Here is a 19,609-nt window from a genome sequence, read left to right as displayed (position 1 = left end):
GATGGGGCTCCTAAGGGACCGTGTTAGGAACCTGGAGCAGCAACTCGATGACCTCTGTCTGCTCAGGGAGAGCGAGGAGGTCATAGAAAGGAGTTACAGGGAGGTGGTCACTCCAAGACCACGGGAGACAGAAAACTGGGTCACAGTTAGGAAGGGCAATGGGCAGAGGCAGGGACTGGTGAGTACCCCGGTGGCTGTACACCTTGAAAATAAGTACTCATGTTTGAGTAAGGGTGGGGGAGACAGCCTACCTGGGGGCAGCGACAGCGGCCGGGCCTCTGGCACAAACACCGGTCCTGTTGCTCAGAAGAGTAAGGAAAAGAAGGGGAGGGCAATTGTAATAGGGGACTCTATAGTAAGGGGGTCGGATAGGCGATTCTGTGGACGCAGACAGGAGACCCGGATGGTAGTTTGCCTCCCTGGTGCCAGGGTCAGGGATGTGTCTGAACGGGTCCAAGAAATCCTGAAATGGGAGGGAGAGGAGCCTGAGGTTGTGGTACACATAGGTACCAACGACATAGGTAAAAAAAGAGAAGAAGTCCTGAAAGAAGAATTTAGGGAGTTAGGTAGAAAGTTAAGGAGAAGGACTGGAAAGGTAACAATTTCAGGATTACTGCCTATGCCACGCGACAGTGAGAGTAAGAATGGAGCGAGGTGGAGGATAAATGAGTGGATGAGGGACATGCAGTTGGTATGGATTCAAGTTTCTGGATCCATATTCGTTGCTTCAGGTGTGATAGAATTGGAGGGGCAAGAGGTGGAGGTGATGCATTGCTTATCAGGGAAGATATTACAGCAGTGCTTTAGCAGGATAGATTAGAGGGCTCGTCTAGGGAGGCTATTTGGGTGGAACTGAGAAATGGGAAAGGGGTAGCAACACTTATAGGGGTGTATTATAGACCGCCAAATGGGGAGCGAGAATTGGAAGAGCAAATATGTAAGGAGATCGCAGATATTAGTAGTAAGCACAAGGTAGTTATTGTGGGAGATTTCAATTTTCCACACATAGACTGGGAAACACATTCTGTAAATGGGCTGGATGGGTTGGAGTTTGTAAAATGTGTGCAGGATAGTTTTTTGCAGCAATACATAGAAGTACCTACTAGAGAAGGGGCGGTGCTGGACCTCCTGTTAGGAAATGAGATGGGTCAGGTGGCAGAGGTATGCGTTGGGGAACAGTTCGGACCAGTGATCACAATACCATTAGTTTCAATATAATTATGGAGAGGGACAGAACTGGACCTAGGGTTGAGATTTTTGATTGGAGAAAGGCTAACTTTGAGGAGATGCGAAAGGATTTAAAAGGAGTAAATTGGGACAGTTTGTTTTATGGGAAAGATGTGGAAGAGAAATGGAGTACATTTAAAGGTGAAATTTTAAGAGTACAGAATCTTTATGTCCCTGTTCGGTTGAAAGGAAATCGTAAAAATTGTAAAGAGCCATGGTTTTCAAGGGAAATTGGACACTTGGTTCGGAAAAAGAGGGAGATCTACAATAATTATAGGCAGAATGGAGTAAATGAGGTGCTTGAGGAATATAAAGAATGTAAAAAGAATCTTAAGAAATTAGAAAAGCTAAAAGAAGATATGAGGTTGCTTTGGCAAGTAAGGTAAAAGTAAATCCGAAGGGTTTCTACCGCTATATTAATAGCAAAAGGATAACTAGGGATAAAATTGGTCCATTAGAGAGTCAGAGTGGACAACTATCTGCAGAGCCAAAAGAGATGGGGGAGATATTGAACAGTTTCTTTTCTTCGGTATTCACCAAGGAGAAGGATATTGAATTATGTAAGGTAAGGGAAACAAGTAGAGTAGCTATGGAAACTATGAGATTCAAAGAAGAGGAAGTACTGACACTTTTGAGAAATATAAAAGTGGATAAGTCTCCAGGTCCGGACAGGATATTCCCTAGGACATTGAGGGAAGTTAGTGTAGAAATAGCAGGGGCTATGGCAGAAATATTTCAAGGGTCATTAGAAACGGGAATAGTGCCGGGGGATTGGCGTACTGCGCATGTTGTTCCATTGTTTAAAAAGGGGTCTAAGAGTAAACCTAGCAATTATAGACCTGTTAGTTTGACGTCAGTGGTGGGCAAATTAATGGAAAGAATACTTAGAGATAACATATATAAGCATCTGGATAAACAGGGTCTGATTAGGAACAGTCAACATGGATTTGTGCCTGGAAGGTCATGTTTGACTAATCTTCTTGAATTTTTTGAAGATGTTACTCGGGAAATTGATGAGGGTAAAGCAGTGGATGTTGTGTATATGGACTTCAGTAAGGCCTTTGACAAGGTTCCTCATGGAAGGTTGGTTAAGAAGGTTCAATGGTTGGGTATTAATGGTGGAGTAGCAAGATGGATTCAACAGTGGCTGAATGGGAGATGCCAGAGAGTAATGGTGGATGGTTGTTTGTCAGGTTGGAGGCCAGTGACGAGTGGGGTGCCACAGGGATCTGTGTTGGGTCCACTGTTGTTTGTCATGTACATCAATGATCTGGATGATGGTGTGGTAAATTGGATTAGTAAGTATGCAGATGATACTAAGATAGGTGGGGTTGCGGGTAGTGAAGTAGAGTTTCAAAGTCTACAGAGAGATTTATGCCAGTTGGAAGAGTGGGCTGAAAGATGGCAGATGGAGTTTAATGCTGATAAGTGTGAGGTGCTACATCTTGGCAGGACAAATCAAAATAGGACGTACATGGTAAATGGTAGGGAATTAAAGAATGTAGGTGAACAGAGGGATCTGGGAATAACTGTGCACAGTTCCCTGAAAGTGGAATCTCATGTAGATAGGGTGGTAAAGAAAGCTTTTGGTGTGCTGGCCTTTATAAATCAGAGCATTGAGTATAGAAGTTGGGATGTAATGTTAAAATTGTAGAAGGCATTGGTGAGGCCAATTCTGGAGTATGGTGTACAATTTTGGTCGCCTAATTATAGGAAGGATGTCAACAAAATAGAGAGAGTACAGAGGGGATTTACTAGAATGTTGCCTGGGTTTCAGCAACTACGTTACAGAGAAAGGTTGAACAAGTTAGGGCTTTATTCTTTGGAGCGCAGAAGGTTAAGGGGTGACTTGATAGAGGTCTTTAAAATGATGAGAGGGATAGACAGAGTTGACGTGGATAAGCTTTTCCCACTGAGAGTAGGGAAGATTCAAACAAGGGGACATGACTTGAGAATTAAGGGACTGAAGTTTAGGGGTAACATGAGAGTGGTGGCTGTGTGGAATGAGCTTCCAGTGAAGGTGGTGGAGGCAGGTTCGTTTTTATCATTTAAAAATAAATTGGATAGTTATATGGACGGGAAGGGAATGGAAGGTTATGGTCTGAGCGCAGGTATATGGGACTAGGGAGAATATGTGTTCGGCACGGACTAGAAGGGTCGAGATGGCCTGTTTCCATGCTGTAAATTGTTATATGGTTATTTGTTATATAGAGAGGGAGAGAGGGGGGCTGGGGGTAGAGGGGAGAGAGGAGTGGGGAGAGAGGAGGTGCGGAAGCGGGTAGTGGGGAGAGAGGGACACAGAGAGGGACACCAAGGCAAAGAGAGGGTCACAGAGGCAGACAGAGGGGCACAGAGGCAGAGAGAGGGGCACAGAGGCAGATAGAAACATAGAAAATAGGTGCAGGAGTAGGCCATTCAGCCCTTCGAGCCTGCTGATCATCCAGCTCAGTATCCTGTACCTGTCTTCTCTCCATACCCCCATATCCCTTTAGCCAAAAGGGCCACATCTAACTCCCTCTTAAATATAGCCAATGAACTGGCATCAACTACCTTCTGTGGCAGAGAATTCCACAGATTCACCGCTCTCTGTGTGAAAAATGTTTTCCTCATCTCGGTCCTAAAAGATTTCCCCCTTATCCTTAAACTGTGACGCCTTGTTCTGGACATCCCCAACATCGGGAACAATCTTCCTGCATCTAGCCTGTCCAACTCCTTAAGAATTTTGTAAGTTTCTATAAGATCCCCCCTCAATCTTCTAAATTCTAGCGAGTACAAACCGAGTCTATCCAGTCTTTCATCACATGAAAGTCCTGACATCCCAGGAATCAGTCTGCTAAACCTTCTCTGTACTCCCTCTATGGCAAGAATGTATTTCCTCAGATTAGGAGACCAAATCTGTATGCAATACTCCAGGTGTGGTCCCACCAAGACCCTGGACAACTGCAGTAGAACCTCCCTGCTACTATACTCAAATCCTTTTGCTATGAATGCTAACATACCATTCGCCTTCTTCACTGCCTGCTGCACCTGCATGCCTACTTTTAATGACTGGTGTACCATGACACCCATGTCTCGTTGCATCTCCCCCTTTCCTAATCGGCCACTATTCAGATGTCTACTTTCCTGTTTTTGCCACCAAAATGGATAACCTCACATTTATCCACATTATACTGCATCTGCCATGCATTTGCCCATTCACCCAGCTTATCCAAGTCAGCTTGCAGCCTCCTAGCATCCTCCACACAGCTAACACTGCCCCCAGCTTCGTGTCATCCGCAAACTTGGAGATGTTGCATTCAATTCCCTCGTCCAAATCATTAATATATATTGTAGATAGCTGGGATCCCAGCACTGAGCTTTGCGGTACCCCATTAGTCACTGCCTGCCATTGTGAAAAGGACCCGTTAACTCCTACTCTTTGCTTCCTGTCTGCCAGCCAGTTCTCTATCCACATCAATACTGAACCCCCAATACCGTGTGCTTTAAGTTTGTATACTAATCTCTTATGTGGGACCTTGTCAAAAGCCTTCTGAAAAGATAGAGGGGCACCGAGGCAGAGAGAGGGGCACAGAGGCAGAGAGAGGGGCACAGAGGCATAGAGAGGGGCACAGAGGCAGAGAGGGATAGAAAAATAGAAACATAGAAATTAGGTGCAGGAGTAGGCCATTCGGCCCTTCGAGCCTGCACCACCATTCAATATGATCATGGCTGATCATCCAACTCAGTATCCCGTACCTGCCATCTCTCCATACCCCCTGATCCCCTTAGCCACAAGGGCCACATCTAACTCCCTCTTAAATATAGCCAATGAACTGGCCTCAACTACCCTCTGTGGCAGAGAGTTCCAGAGATTCACCACTCTCTGTGTGAAAAAAGTTCTTCTCATCTCGGTTTTAAAGGATTTCCCCCTTATCCTTAAGCTGTGACCCCTTGTCCTGGACTTCCCTAACATTGGGAACAATCTTCCTGCATCTAGCCTGTCCAACCCCTTAAGAATGTTGTAAGTTTCTATAAGATCCCCTCTCAATCTCCTAAATTCTAGAGATTATAAACCAAGTCTATCCAGTCTTTCTTCATAAGACAGTCCTGACATCCCAGGAATCAGTCTGGTGAACCGTCTCTGCACTCCCTCTATGGCAATAATGTCCTTCCTCAGATTTGGAGACCAAAACTGTACGCAATACTCCAGGTGTGGTCTCACCAAGACCCTGTACAACTGCAGTAGAACCTCCCTGCTACTATACTCAAATCCTTTTGCAATGAAAGCTAACATACCATTCGCTTTCTTTACTGACTGCTGCACCTGCATGCCTACCTTCAATGACTGGTGTACCATGTCACCCAGGTCTCGCTGCATCTCCCCCTTTCCCAATCGGCCACCATTTAGATAATAGTCTGCTTTTCCGTTTTTGCCACCAAAATGGATAACCTCACATTTATCCACATTATACTGCATCTGCCAAACATTTGCCCACTCACCCAGCCTATCCAAGTCACCTTGCAGTCTCCTAGCATCCTCCTCACAGCTAACACTGCCCCCCACCTTAGTGTCATCCGCAAACTTGGAGATATTGCCTTCAATTCCCTCATCCAGATCATTAATATATATTGTAAATAGCTGGGGTCCCAGCACTGAGCCTTGCGGTACCCCACTAGTCACTGCCTGCCATTGTGAAAAGGACCCGTTTACTCCTACTCTTTGCTTCCTGTTTGCCAGCCAGTTCTCTATCCACATCAATACTGAACCCCCAATGCCATGTGCTTTAAGTTTGTATACTAATCTCTTATGTGGGACCTTGTCGAAAGCCTTCTGGAAGTCCAGATACACCACATCCACTGGTTCTCCCCTAACCACGCTACTAGTTACATCCTCGAAAAATTGTATAAGATTCGTCAGACATGATTTACCTTTCGTAAATCCATGCTGACTTTGTCCAATGATTTCACCACTTTCCAAATGTGCTGCTATCCCATCTTTAATAACTGACTCTAGCAGTTTCCCCACTACCGATGTTAGACTAACTGGTCTGTAATTCCCCATTTGCTCTCTCCCTCCCTTCTTAAAAAGTGGGGTTACGTTTGCTACCCGCCAATCTTCAGGAACTACTCCAGAATCTAAAGAGTTTTGAAAGATTATTACTAATGCATCCCCTATTTCTGAGGCTACTTCCTTAAGTACTCTGGATGGGGGAGAGCGAGAGGGAGCGTGAGGGGGAAGAGAGGGTGCAGGGGGAGAGTTTGAGGGGCGGGAAGGCACGTCATCAGGTGAGGGCTGGTTCTCGAACGCAACAATCCCTCGCTCCCTGCAGCGCAAGCAAGAAGACAGCGTGGTTTCTTTCCAAAGGTCTTGCTAACGGTGCGGCCGAGTGACATGACTTACAACGCGAGTCGTTAGCAGCGAGAGGGAGTTGGCGGGGGAGGGGCGTGACTTCACTTGCTCCGCACGCCATAAGGAGAAAGTTCTTCAAAAGCAAGCTGATGAGCGCCAGCGACCTCAGGATCTGCAGAACTTGCTCGTTCTTTCTGCACCTTTTGAAGGACGGGGGGGGGGTGACGTAACTCGTGGAAAACTGTGTGCCTGCGTATTCAGAGGAGGGGCTGGGAGGGGGAGGCTCGGGGGGGGCAGCAGCTGCTTTAATCCAGAGCCGGGGGGGGGGGGGGGGGGGGGGGGGCACAAGCCAGGTGGGCCACGAGCAAAAGCATTGTGACATAATCAGCTGGTAAGCGGTTAGACTTAAAAATAGTCAGATTTGGGAAAAGATTTTAGTGAAAAACTCAAGAAATAATTAACCAAATTTACAGATGAGGGTTTTTTGAAATCATGAGGAAATTCTCTACCAGAATATGTGCAAAATTCAGTTGGAGGAAAGGGGGTAGGGGAGGAGTGGAGAGGGTGAAAGGGGGTCTAGGGGAGGGAGGGTGGGGGGGGAGAGAGAGAGAGAGAGCGAGCGAAATGCAACCGTGCATCACGCGTTCAGAATGTTCTGGAAATTAAGCGTTCGCGTCTCATGCACGAAAGCTGTCGGCAGCTCTATGGAATTCAGGGGAGGACTCCCCTCCCCCCTCCCCACACACAGCGGGTTCGATCTAAGCTGTCAATGAAGACAGCAATTTTTTTTTTTTTTTTAAACTATCAGGAGGCAGTTGGGACTGGTGCAAAGACATTGTGAGATCAGCAATTGGGCAGCCTTAATATTTTTTTTAAATGACCGGGAGGGGGAGAGATGTCCCACCCGTCCCATCGTGATGTGATTGTACATTTGTGAGATGGCACTGACTCATGCAACAGCTTAATTTTATCTGGACCATCTGAAGGTTCCAATCTCCCACCCTTGTCCCATTGAAATGTCATATATGTAAATGAGATCCATTGTGATTGGATCTGTGGGGTGGCACTGTGACTCTTGCAGCAGTTTGATTTTAATTTGTTTTGATGTTTTGTGAACAATTTCATTCAAAATCTGGGGAATTAATTGACCAAATCTTGAGGAATGGATTTCTGAAATCACAAGTTAAATCCCTACCGAAATATGTAAAAATCTCTGCGTTTTCGCGTCCTATTTTCGACGAAATACATTTCAAAGGCAAAATGACATCCACACACACATACATATAGATACTAGACCAAGTGCAGAACTAGACCAATAGATACTAGACCAAGTGCAGAAACCATTGGGTCTGTTCCCCCAGCGCGCGTTTGCGGGGGGGTGGGGGCGGCATCACACACACTAACCACCCCCACATTCACACTAACTCCCCTCCTTGAGGTAGGGAGAGAGAGAGAGAGAGGGGGGGGGGGGGGGAGAGAGAGAGAGAGAGAGAGAGAGATGATGGAGAGAGGGGAGAGAGAGAGCGAGTGGGGGAGAGAAAGGGGAGAGGAGAGAGGCGGCAACCCGAGCGAGGCACGGAGCGATCTGAGGATGGTGAAAAGCAGCGGGGGGGGACCAGCCGATCGTGGCTTCCGCCAGCGTGACAGTGCCGGGCCGGGGAGACCGTCGATCATCCCCTGTGACGGGCAGAGCGCAAAGATCCTATAGCGTTATAGGATATTTGGTAGAGAGGAGGGGAGAGAGGGAGGAAGGATAGGGGAGAAGGTGAGAAGAGGAGGGGGGGGGGGGACGGAGGGGAGCCAAGCTAGTGAGTGTGCTGTCAAATGAGGAGAGAGAGAGAAGCGTCTTCTGACTCTGGGAACCCACAGCTGGAATGAGCGCGCAGACGGGTGGGACTTCACGAGCTGAGAAGAATCCAATAGCGGAACGCAGCTGCAGAATCTTTGTTCTGCGATCATTCTGCGCCTTTAATCCACAGAGGCGGGAGCTGGGGCCAGGAGACAGGGGTGGGCCTGGATTGGTGGGCATGTGGGCATTGTGACGTCAGCAGCTGGCAAGAATCCCTACCGAAATTGTTAAAATCTGCGAATTTTTGCATCTGGTTTTCAAGGATACGTCTCAAACGCGAAATGACATACACCCACACAGTTTTAAAAGTGTACTAGACCAAGTGCAGACCCGTTGGGTCTGTTCCCCCAACATGCGGTTGAGGGTGTGGGGGGTATGCGACCCCCCCGCCCCGCTAACTACCCCCCTTGTTAATATATTAATATAATTAATTTGCTCCTTTTACCCCATAGTCGGCCTATCTACTGACGCATAGCCCCCAACTCACAGGCGCGTCTAGAGATGGGGGGGGGGGGGGGGGAGAGAGTGAGGGCAGAGAAAGAAGGGGGGCGTGAGAGCGGGAGGGAACAGGGAGGGGGGGAGAACAGAGGAGGGGGGGGGGGAGAGAGAGGGTGAGGGAGAGAGAGGTGGGGGAGAGAGAGAGGTGGGGGAGAGAGAGAGGAGAGAGAGAGAGAGAGAGAGAGGAGGTGGGGGGAGAGAGAGAGAGGTGGGGGAGGAGAGAGGTGGGGGGGGAGAGGTTTTCGCAAGGTTTTTATCAAAGGACTTGCGAGAGGCACGACTGGCAGCACTGGTTGGGTTTGCAGCAGGAGGGAGGGGGAGAGGGAAGGAGGATGAGGGAGAGGGCGGAGCTGTACTCGGTGTGTGGGCGGCTCTGATGGGGCCGACCTCTGGCGACGTGGAGGCTCGGCCTCTCGCAACGGAGGCATTTCAGGTTTCCAAGAGGGAGTAATGCCCCACGCGACAATAATTGCCGCCCACATGTTCAAGCCGGTGACTGCCTGTTACCTCCCGATATGCAGAGCATTTTGAGAACATGGGGGGATTTGGAGTGGGCAGGAGGTGTGGCGCGAGTGTACTTGGAGAGGGGGGGGCGGGAGTGGAGGAGAGCCGGGCTGCCAAATGAAGAGAGAGAGAGAGAAGCGGCTTGGATTGGTCGGCATTGTGACGTCAGCAGCTGGTTAGAGCCGCTCCGATCTTAAAAAATCAAGTTTTGTGATCAATTTTATCCAAAATCTGGGGAAATAATTGACCAAGGAGTGGATGTGTGAATGTAAAAGTAAAATCGCTAGCAAAATGGTAAAAATGTTGGCGTTTTTGCGACTGGTTTTCGCGGAATAAAGAATCAAAGGCAAAATGCCGTTCACCCACACACCCAGAGTTTTAAAAGTATACTAGACCAAGTGCAGACCTGTTGGGTCTGTTCCCCGAACGTGCGGTTGAGAGGGGGGGGGGGGGGGGGGGGGGGGGGGGGGGGGGGGGGGGGGGGGGGGGGGGGGGGGGGGGGGGGAAGGAGCTGAACTCACTGTGGAATGAATCCATTAACGGAGCCACTCTGCTGTTGGATTCCAAGTTGTCCCTGCCTTCCCTCTGGAAGCCGCCTCGTCCCCATCAGATGCCAAGTTCCCAGAGCCCTGGTTAAACGGGGCCGGCCGCTCACGGTTAAGTCTGTGAAAGCGGCCCCATCAGACTGTGAGGCTTCAGACCCAGAGTACGGGGGGGGGGGGGGGGGGGGGGGGAGGGGGGGAGGGGGGGCGGGCGAAACGCAGCAGGGGAACAGCCAATCTTTGGGGGGGCAGTGGAGGAGAGCCGGGCGGCACCAGCCGTTATGGTCGCGCGGAGGACGCGATGAGGTGGCCAGCAGGAGGCGGGTGTGGAGGAGAGCCAGGCGGCAGCAGCGAAAATCACTAGCAAAATGTGGAAAGTGTCAGCGTTTTTGGAGGAGAGCCGGGCGGCAGCAGCCGTTATGGTGGCTGGCCAGCAGGAGGCAAAAAAATGAGTGAGGTGGGGGGGAGGATTTTATTAAAAATGTGTACAGAAAAATGTCTAAATGTAATGAGGAGTGGATTAGTAAATGTAAAAGCGAAATGGAAAAAATCATGTGGTTTTGGGGAACCAAGCAATCAAAGGCCAAATCTGCCACCCACAGAATTTTAAAAGTTTATAGATAGATACGATATGATAAAATCCATGAGGACTAGAATGGGTAGCTGCATAATCTTTTGCCAGTGTAGGGTAAATTAAGGACCAGAGGACATAGATTAAAGTCGAAGGAAAAAAGATTTAAAAGGAATCTGAGAGGCAACATTTTCACACAAAGGGTGGTGGGTGCATGGAACGAACTGCCAGAGAAGATAATTGAGGCAGGAACTATCGCAATGTTTGAGAAATAGGTAGACAGGTACATGGATAGGACAGGTTTGGAGGGATACGGGACGAGTGTAGTTGGGATATGTTGGCTGGTGTGGGTATGTTGGGGCTGAAGGGCCTGTTTCCACGCTATATAACTCTATAACCTACATTTGCTCAAGGTATCTCTGAAGAACTCACTTCTTATCACATTTGCACATTTCATCTGGCTCCTTGATGTTAAAGACAGGTATAATAATTTTCTCTGGAATTTGAACTTGTTTTTTTTCACAGAACAGTAACTTAGCAACAGTGGACAGATTAAGATTCACTCTTTATCCTTTATCTCCTTCCATCATCTGGCCCGCCAATCCACTCTGACTTTACACTAGCTGAAGAACCAGTTTCGCCAGATTAGACTAGTCTTTGTTTACGTGCAAATTGTTGAGTCAATTTTGTAGCCGCATCGGAAATTTCTATGCAGAGGCACTGCTTGTACTGAAGCACATTTTCATCACAATAAATGAGGTCAAGACTCAACCTTCGTGGTCCAAGGCAATAGTTCATTCCTTTTTCGTAGGGAGTTCGTCAAATTTGCTGACAAGCAGATAGATCCTTGATAAAGGAGGGATGTTGGCAAAAGTATCATGAAATCTGCACCAAAGGTATTGCAAGCTGCCTTGCTGCTCAGATTGGTGCGGTACTTTATTAATGTAAGGTTATTTGCCAATAAATTGCTCATTTGTTACTTCATTGTCCCTCACCAGTTACAATGACTGTAGACACTTGACAATCAGTTGGTCAGACATCTGTGGAAAGATGAAGTTTGAAGGGGCCTGGACTTGAAATTTCAGTTTCGCTTTCCAGAGATGTTGTTAAACCTACTGAACATTGCTTCCAATTTTTTTATTTACTTTAATTCTCCAGTAACTACAGATTTTTTTCTTTGCTTTATGTAGTCTGTTGTTTTGAATCAGCCTGTACAAGATGTTGAAGCTTCAAGAGATAACGTTAGACTCCTGTTCTTACTCGTATTCCATTCCACTCATTGGAGTTGAACTAGTTAACTGGTTTAAAAATATTGGAGAAGTTAGGAATATCCGATTCAGATTCAGATTCTTTAATTGTCATTGTCAGTGTACAGAACAGAGATAACGAAATGCAGTTAGCATCTCCCTGGAAGAGCGACATAGAATATGATTTCAATAAATAAATCTATTTACATGCATACAGTCAGACTTCTTTTTTCCTGTGGAAGGAGTATCCGGTGGGGGGGGGGGGGGGGGGGGGTGGGGGGTTGGGCAGTCACCGAGGTATATTGTTGAGTAGTGAGACAGCCGCAGGGAAGAAGCTGTTCCTGGACCTGCTGGTCCGGCAACGGAGAGACCTGTAGCGCATCCCGGATGGTAGGAGGGTAAACAGTCCATGGCTAAGGTGAGAGCAGTCCTTGGCGATGCTAAGCACCCTCCGCAGACAGTGCTTGCTTTGGACAGACTCAATGGAGGGGAGCGAGGAACCGGTGATGCGTTGGGCAATTTTCACCATCCTCTGCAGTGCTTTCCGGTCGGAGACAAAGCAGTTGCTATACCATACTGTGATATAGTTGGTAAGGATGCTCTCGATGGTGCAACGGTAGAAGTTCACCAGGATCTGAGGAGACAGATGGACCTTCTTCAGTCGCCTCACGAAGAAGAGACACTGGTGAGCCTTCTTGACCAGAGTTGAGGTATTATGGGTCCAAGCGAGGTCATCGGAGATGTTGACCCCCAGGAACCTGAAGCTGGAAACACGTTCCACCTCCGTCCCGTTGATGCGGATGGTGGTGTGCGTGCCGCCACTAGACTTCCTGAAGTCTACAATGAGCTCCTTGGTCTTCTTGGAGTTAAGGGCCAGGTTGTTGTCAGCGCGCCATGCTGCTAGGAGCTGGATCTCATCTCTATAGGCCGACTCATCGTTGTTGCTGATGAGGCCAATCACCGTTGTATCATCTGCATACTTGATGATGGTGTTAGTACCATGTACAGGTGTGCAGTCGTATGTGAAGAGGGAGTAGAGGAGGGGGCTCAGCACACAGCCCTGTGGAACTCAGGGTGAATATAGTGATTTTGAAGTTTAATTGCAGATACATGTTTGATTTAAAGTCCTGGAGGAACTCCGCAAGTCAGGCAGCATTTGTGGATGAAATGGACAGACGACGTGCGGGTTGGGATCTTCAGATGACCTGAAACGTCTGTCCATTTACTCCACAAATGCTGAGATCCTCCAGTGCTTTGTTTTGTTCATGATTCCAGCATTTGCTTCTATGTGTAAGAAAGGAACTGTAGATGCTGGTTTAAACCAAAGATAGTAGAAGGCACCTTCACTCCAGAGATGCTGCCTGTCCCGCTGAATTTCTCCAGCTTTGTGTCTATCGTTGGATTAATCTGATTTTGTCAAATGTTTGTTCCAAACATCACAGAAAATACATATCTTGCTGATTGTGCTGTTCATACTCTGTAAATGCAGAAAATGGTGCATTAGGGGGAAGGAATTGTTGCTTGTAATAAAGTCATGGAGCACGGAAACATACCAATGAAGATGCTCCATCTACACTCGTCCCACCTGCCCGTTTGGCCCATATCCCCCAAAACCGTTCCTAAACACGAACCAAATGTCTTTTAAATGTTATTACAATACTTGCCTCAACTACCTCCTCTGGCAGTTTGTTCCATATACTCACCACCCTATGTGAAGTTACTTACCACCTGACATGTGCAATGTCTTACACACATACTCTTTTTGATATATTATCATAGCAGATATACTAAGCTTCACTTTGAGTGTTGCAATTGGTACGAGTATTGTTTCCAGAATATCTCACTTCAGTGCTTCCTCCAAGCTATTTTCAACATGGACATCTAGAGTGGATTACTTGTAGTAACCTGAAATAATAAGACTCTGAAATCCTGAGCCAATAAAATTATTGATTCTTCTAAATTTCAGAATCCAAATATTACTTTTTCTGCTGTTTGTGATAGGATAACTCACATCCCATGAATTAGCCTTGCAAATCCCTTCAGGGCCACCTCAAATGCTACAAAATCCTTTCTTAAATAAGGAAAACTCCAGATTTTGGCCTTACTAACACCATGTACAATTATTATAATACTTCTATTCTCCAACCAAACCCCATTATTACCTCCAAAGTAATAATTAGCAATATGTTATTTACCTTAACTACTTGCTTCACCTGCATGCTATTTTTTTGTTTCATTCACAAGATAATCTAGATCCCTCCCGAGAACAGTAAAGCAACAACCAGCGGCAAGACTCTCTTTAAAAGACAGTTATATCTTGTGCAAAATAGTTTAATGTAACAAATGTAATGTAAGGTAAATTTAACGTAATGTAGCTGAGCACTAAGCCCACTTTCAGAAATGAACTACCAAAAGGAGAGTTTATCATTCTCTTATTACTATAAAACACTATTTGCTAAATATTTTCAGCTATTAACTGTATTGTGGTTCAGTGGAGACTAAGGTAATATTCTGTTGCAAGGTTCCATGCATGTTGTTTCCATTCCCCACTTTAAACTATTAACCATAATTTATCAGTTCAGCCAGGAAAGAGGACATCAAGGCATTTGTCTTTACCACATTGGTTGCAATATTGGAAACATTTATTTATTTTCTTTAAGATGCAAAAATGTCACTTTTTAAACAAACTATACAAAAAAACAGTTAAAAATATTGTTAAACTTAAAAAACAACTCATTGAAATAATGCCTTCATTATTTATGAGATTAAAGATGAACAATAACATGATGAATCACACGTATACAAAAGCCTCTGGGATAACCAAACCATATATATCCAATTTTGGCAATATACAAGCAATACAAATTGGAAAAGTTTCAAAGATTATTTTTGCATACACATTTATAGGAATATATCTAGCAGTAAAATCAACATTGTCCTTATTCTTAAGATTTTAAATAGAAATTCCGAGTGTATCCACTACTAACTGAATGGCTTTTAAAGGATCCACAACTTCTTTCACATTGTCTCTCCTCAAGACCCAGTCTGGTTTTAATCTGTAATACAGAAAAGTATGAACATTTAACAGTGACAGGATAATAAAGTAAAGCGAGTGGGCAAATCAAGAGAATGCCATCAATGAACAATCAAAAAAGTGAATAAGATGCTTACTTAGAAACTGCTCTTGTTCGCACTGGAGTGGCTGGGATGTATAAACTACCATTGTGAGGGGTTTGCATCCGTTGCTTAATGTTTATTCTGTTTGCATCCATAGTATGTTTCCTCTCTGTTAGCTTGTAAATACTTCTGATTCGATCTGCTGCGTTGGGCATGCTACGAACCTCCTAGAAGCAAAATCTACCATTAGTGTCACATTTATTTAACTACTGATATTTGTAACCATTAACCAAAGCAGATTTGATTATGTTTTGGGCAGGTTCACAGTTTCCTGTAGGTTGTACCCACTGGCTCCTTTGCACAGGGTATTATGCTAAACAATTTGGAGTATGAGCGAGAGTGAATATCTTACGACCCATACTGAACAACTGGCAGACAGCAAGGCCCCGCAACAAGACAACCCGGATCACCCCCAGCACCAGCACTTCGCCATCCACAACAATAAGCTGCTCAATAAACTGCTGGGTGGGGTCACCATGGCTTAGGAGAGGGTCTTACCCAACACCCAGGCTGTGCTGCCTTCCACGAAAACAAGCTGTCCCAACAAAGCTTATACTGAGACGAGCAAATACAAACCAGAGTAGTATAACACGGTTATTAGCTTCCCCTTAAGGAAATCAACCTAATATTGCATGGATATATTGGAACAATTCTTGAGAATGACAAACTAATGCTGGGAAAATATCTGGGTTGCTTAAAATAAATATATTAAAACATGAAAGAAGATGACAGAGGAGAACATTGATGCTGGTGAACAGGCAATGGGCCTGAATCAGATATGATCGGAGGTATTTTGGGGGTTCAGAGGTCGGCTGCGGGACACCCCAGCGCAAGGAGACTGCAGGAAACAAGGCACTACGCATTTGCACTTCGAATCAGGCACAACTGGAGACCCCACAGAGGTCAGACGAGCACGCAGATCCTCGCAGCCTGCACTGGCATGGGGCAGTGGCGCCGCAGTGGAAGACAGCACTGCCTGGGCGACCCCTGCAACTCCAATCTAGTGCTGCATCCAGGTCAACAGGCTTCTAAGGTCAGAAGACACAATATTTTGGAGAAGGTGAAACCTGAAGGGCACGAGTTGGTGCTAGAAATGTGGCAACACTATGTGCTGCATCAGTGCAATCTACTATTCTAACGCTACAATCGTGGCACTCTTGTATCGGGTATGATTGTGCTTATGCATAGTGCGATTTGAATGATCTTTAATGAATTAAGAATTTCATCATATGAGACAATAAAGTACTATGGAACCAACCATCTCTTCCTGTATCCTTGGCAAAATCCAGACATCATATATAATCTTTAGAACTACCTTTATGGAGATGTAAGTGGAAAAATCCTTTCTACAATAGCAATATTTCGATCTCTTTTAAAGCTAAGTTTTCATCCAATTAGTATTCATTGAACTTAAGTACTGTTTTGCAACAACAAGGTACCAGATTTGTCTTGGGGCAAACAATATCGGAGGCTTAGGATTGCAGTGGGAGTAAGTGCTATGGGTTTTAACAATGTAAATGAAATATAACGAAACACCAACTCGGAAAATTTACTCTCACATAGCCCAGGCAAGAAACTTTCAGAATGAACTTTAAGAATGAGTAGACTGAAAACCTCCTTCATGTCACAAAACTGAAGCACATGCCCATGAGGGGGAAAGCCAGAGTTTGTCACTAGCCCTCCTTACTCTTACATATCATTCTCTACAATATTCCGGAATGTCTCACAGCACATGATCAATTCTCAGCTTTTACGTGAAGGGTCCCTTTTTGATACCTAATTTGTGGAGTTTTCATCTATCAAGGCTGGAGCCATATCAAGAATGCTACAAGTGGTTTCAAAATTAGGTACATAAATAAAATTGTGAGACTGGAGGATATATCTAAAATTACACCTCCAAATGACTAAGGTCAAGCATGACATGGAATTGGATCTTATCCTTTGCATAGACTCGCCTGCCAAAGATTATTCAGATGTAGGACTAGTTACTTCAATGTACTGGATATTAGCTGGCTCCGAATCCAGATGTGACGGCAATCAAAATGGAAAAATAATGGAAAAGGCAATGAAATTGAACTTCACCACATCAACCATGTCCAATTGCTACTTGTTGTCCAGGCTGTTCTTTGGTTAATTGTTCTATCATGCTCGTTTTTCCATGAAATATTTCACAAAACAGGGGAAGCATTTTAGCAATGCAAACCAATACTCACCAATGCCTTGGTTGACTCCTGTGACAGAATGGCAAGTAAACAGCAAACCTTTGTAAAAATGCTGCCACATTTGTCAGACGTCTTATCACCCGCTTTCCCTCTGTACATATACAACAGATCGAGTAAGGTATCCACAGAACTGTCCACTTCATAAACCACTGAAGCAGTTTTCTCATACTGGAGGCCAAGGGGAACAATAAATATATATTTTTAGTCAGTTAGAATAGAAAGTTGAAAATCTATCCTCCAAACAAAGAGGAAATTCTAACGAATAGTCGACCTTTTGCCAACTTTGATTAACCACATGCTATACTATCAATAATAAATGTTCCCACAAAAAAGGTATTTGTATGAAAGAGAAGAAAAAGAGCAGATTATGCGATGCCATGAACAATTATGCAAAGAGTAGGAGTTAACGGGTCCTTTTCAGAATGGCAGGCAGTGACTAGTGGGGTACCGTAAGGCTCAGTGCTAGGACCCCAGCTATTTACTATATATATATATTTGGACAAGGGAATTGAATGCAACATCTCCAAGTTTGCGGATGACACGAAGCTGGGGGGCAGTGTTAGCTGTGAGGAGGATGCTAGGAGGCTGCAAGATGACTTGGATAGGCTGGGTGAGTGGGCAAATGCATGGCAGATGCAGTATAATGTGGATAAATGTGAGGTTATCCACTTTGGTGGCAAAAACAGGAAAGTAGACTATTTACCTGAATGGTGGCCGATTAAGAAAGTAAGCATGCAGGTGCAGCAGGCAGTGAAGAAAGCGAATGGTATGTTAGCATTCATAGCAAAAGGATTTGAGTATAGGAGCAGGGAGGTTCTACTGCAGTTGTACAGGGTCTTGGTGAGACCACACCTTTGAGTATTGTGTACAGTTTTGGTCTCCTAATCTGAGGAAGGCCATTCTTGCCATAGAGGGAGTACAGAGAAGGTTCACCAGACTGATTCCTGGGATGTCAGGACTTTCATGTGAAGAAAGACTGGACAGACTCGGCTTGTACTCGCTCTCATTTAGAAGATTGAGGGGGGATCTTATAGAAACATACAACATTCTTAAGGGGTTGGACAGGCTAGATGCAGGAAGATTGTTCCCGATGTTGGGGAAGTCCAGAACAAGGGGGTCACAGTTTAAGGATAAAGTGGAAATCTTTTAGGACTGAGATGAGAAAATCACTTTTTACACAGAGAGTGGTGAATCTCTGGAATGTTCTGCCACAGAAGGTAGTTGAGGCCAGTTAATTGGCTATATTTAAGAGGGAGTTAGATGTGGCCCTTGTTGCTAAAGGGATCAGGGGGTATGGAGAGAAAGCAGGTACAGGATACTGAGTTGGATGATCAGCCATGATCATATTGAATGGCAGTGCAGGCTCGAAGGGCCAAATGGCCTACTCCTGCACCTATTTTCTATGTAATCTCACAAAGCAAAGCTGCAAGCTGCAAGGTCTGCATTGGTAGAACACATTAGTTTATATACACTCTGCTAACCGGTCTCACACTCGGGAAACATGGAATGCCTCGTTTAGTAAAGCTGGAAATGTGCTTTCTGGAGCTGTCACTTGTTGCCCATGCCATATATGAATGGGTTACTGTAGACTGATTGAAAACATGATTATCATGACAAAATAAAGGCACCAAGCACACCACTGTGCGCCACGCACACCATTGTGGTTGGCCAAATCACAGGTCGTGAAGAGATAGAAAACCAGGTTGTGTGCTGCAAAAACACCAACCTCTAGCTCAGCATCAACAAGACCAGAGGACTAATCGTTAACTTCAGAAATGTGAAGACAGGAGAGCTCACAAGAGTTTCAATGGGTCGATGTCAGAGAGGGACAGCAGCTGCAATTTACTATGCATTAACATATCGGAAGACCCAGGCTGGACAAAGCACCTACACGTCATTACTGAGGCGTCATGTTGGCAAGTCAGCTTTCTTAGAAGTTTAAAGGACAATAGGTGCAGGATTAGCCATTCAGCCCTTCGAGATCTGTGATCATGAGAATTCCACAGACTCACAACTCTGTGTGAAAAAGTGTTTCCTCATCTCCGTTCTAAATGCCTTACCCCTTATTCTTAAACTGTGGCCCCTGGTTCTGGACGCCCCCAACATCGGGACCATGTTTTCAGCGTCTAGCGTGTCCAAACCCTTAATAATCTTCTATTTTTCAATACGATTCCCTCTCATCCTTCTAAATTCCAGAGTAGACAAGCCCACTCGCTCCATTCTCTCAGCATATGACAGTCCCATCATCGCGGGAATTAACATTGTGAACCTATGCTGCACTCCCTCAATAGCAAGAATGTCCTTCCTCAAATTTGGGGACCAAAACTGCACACAATACTCCAGGTGTGGTCTCACTAGGGCCACAGAAGGACCTCTTTGCTTCTATACTCAACTCCTCTTGTTATGAAGGCCAACATGCCATTCGCTTTCTTCACTACCTGCT

The 19,609-nt window shown here is 45.5% G+C and overlaps 1 protein-coding gene across 1 annotated transcript in view; it reads right to left on the bottom strand.

Annotated features, from left to right (window-relative positions):
• Window positions 1-14,372: 14,372 nt before the first annotated feature.
• Window positions 14,373-19,609, bottom strand: part of aspm (assembly factor for spindle microtubules) — a 68,667-nt gene continuing 63,430 nt past the window's right edge. The window contains 3 exon segments of the mRNA XM_055642415.1: window positions 14,373-14,823; window positions 14,939-15,111; window positions 17,158-17,334. Coding sequence (XP_055498390.1) covers window positions 14,721-14,823; window positions 14,939-15,111; window positions 17,158-17,334 — 453 coding nt within the window. The 3' untranslated portion in view covers window positions 14,373-14,720.

The sequence above is a fragment of the Leucoraja erinacea genome, chromosome 10 (assembly GCF_028641065.1).
Source record: "Leucoraja erinacea ecotype New England chromosome 10, Leri_hhj_1, whole genome shotgun sequence".
In the NCBI taxonomy this organism is placed as follows: domain Eukaryota; kingdom Metazoa; phylum Chordata; class Chondrichthyes; order Rajiformes; family Rajidae; genus Leucoraja; species Leucoraja erinaceus.
This window is presented reverse-complemented; position numbering and strand designations above follow the sequence as displayed.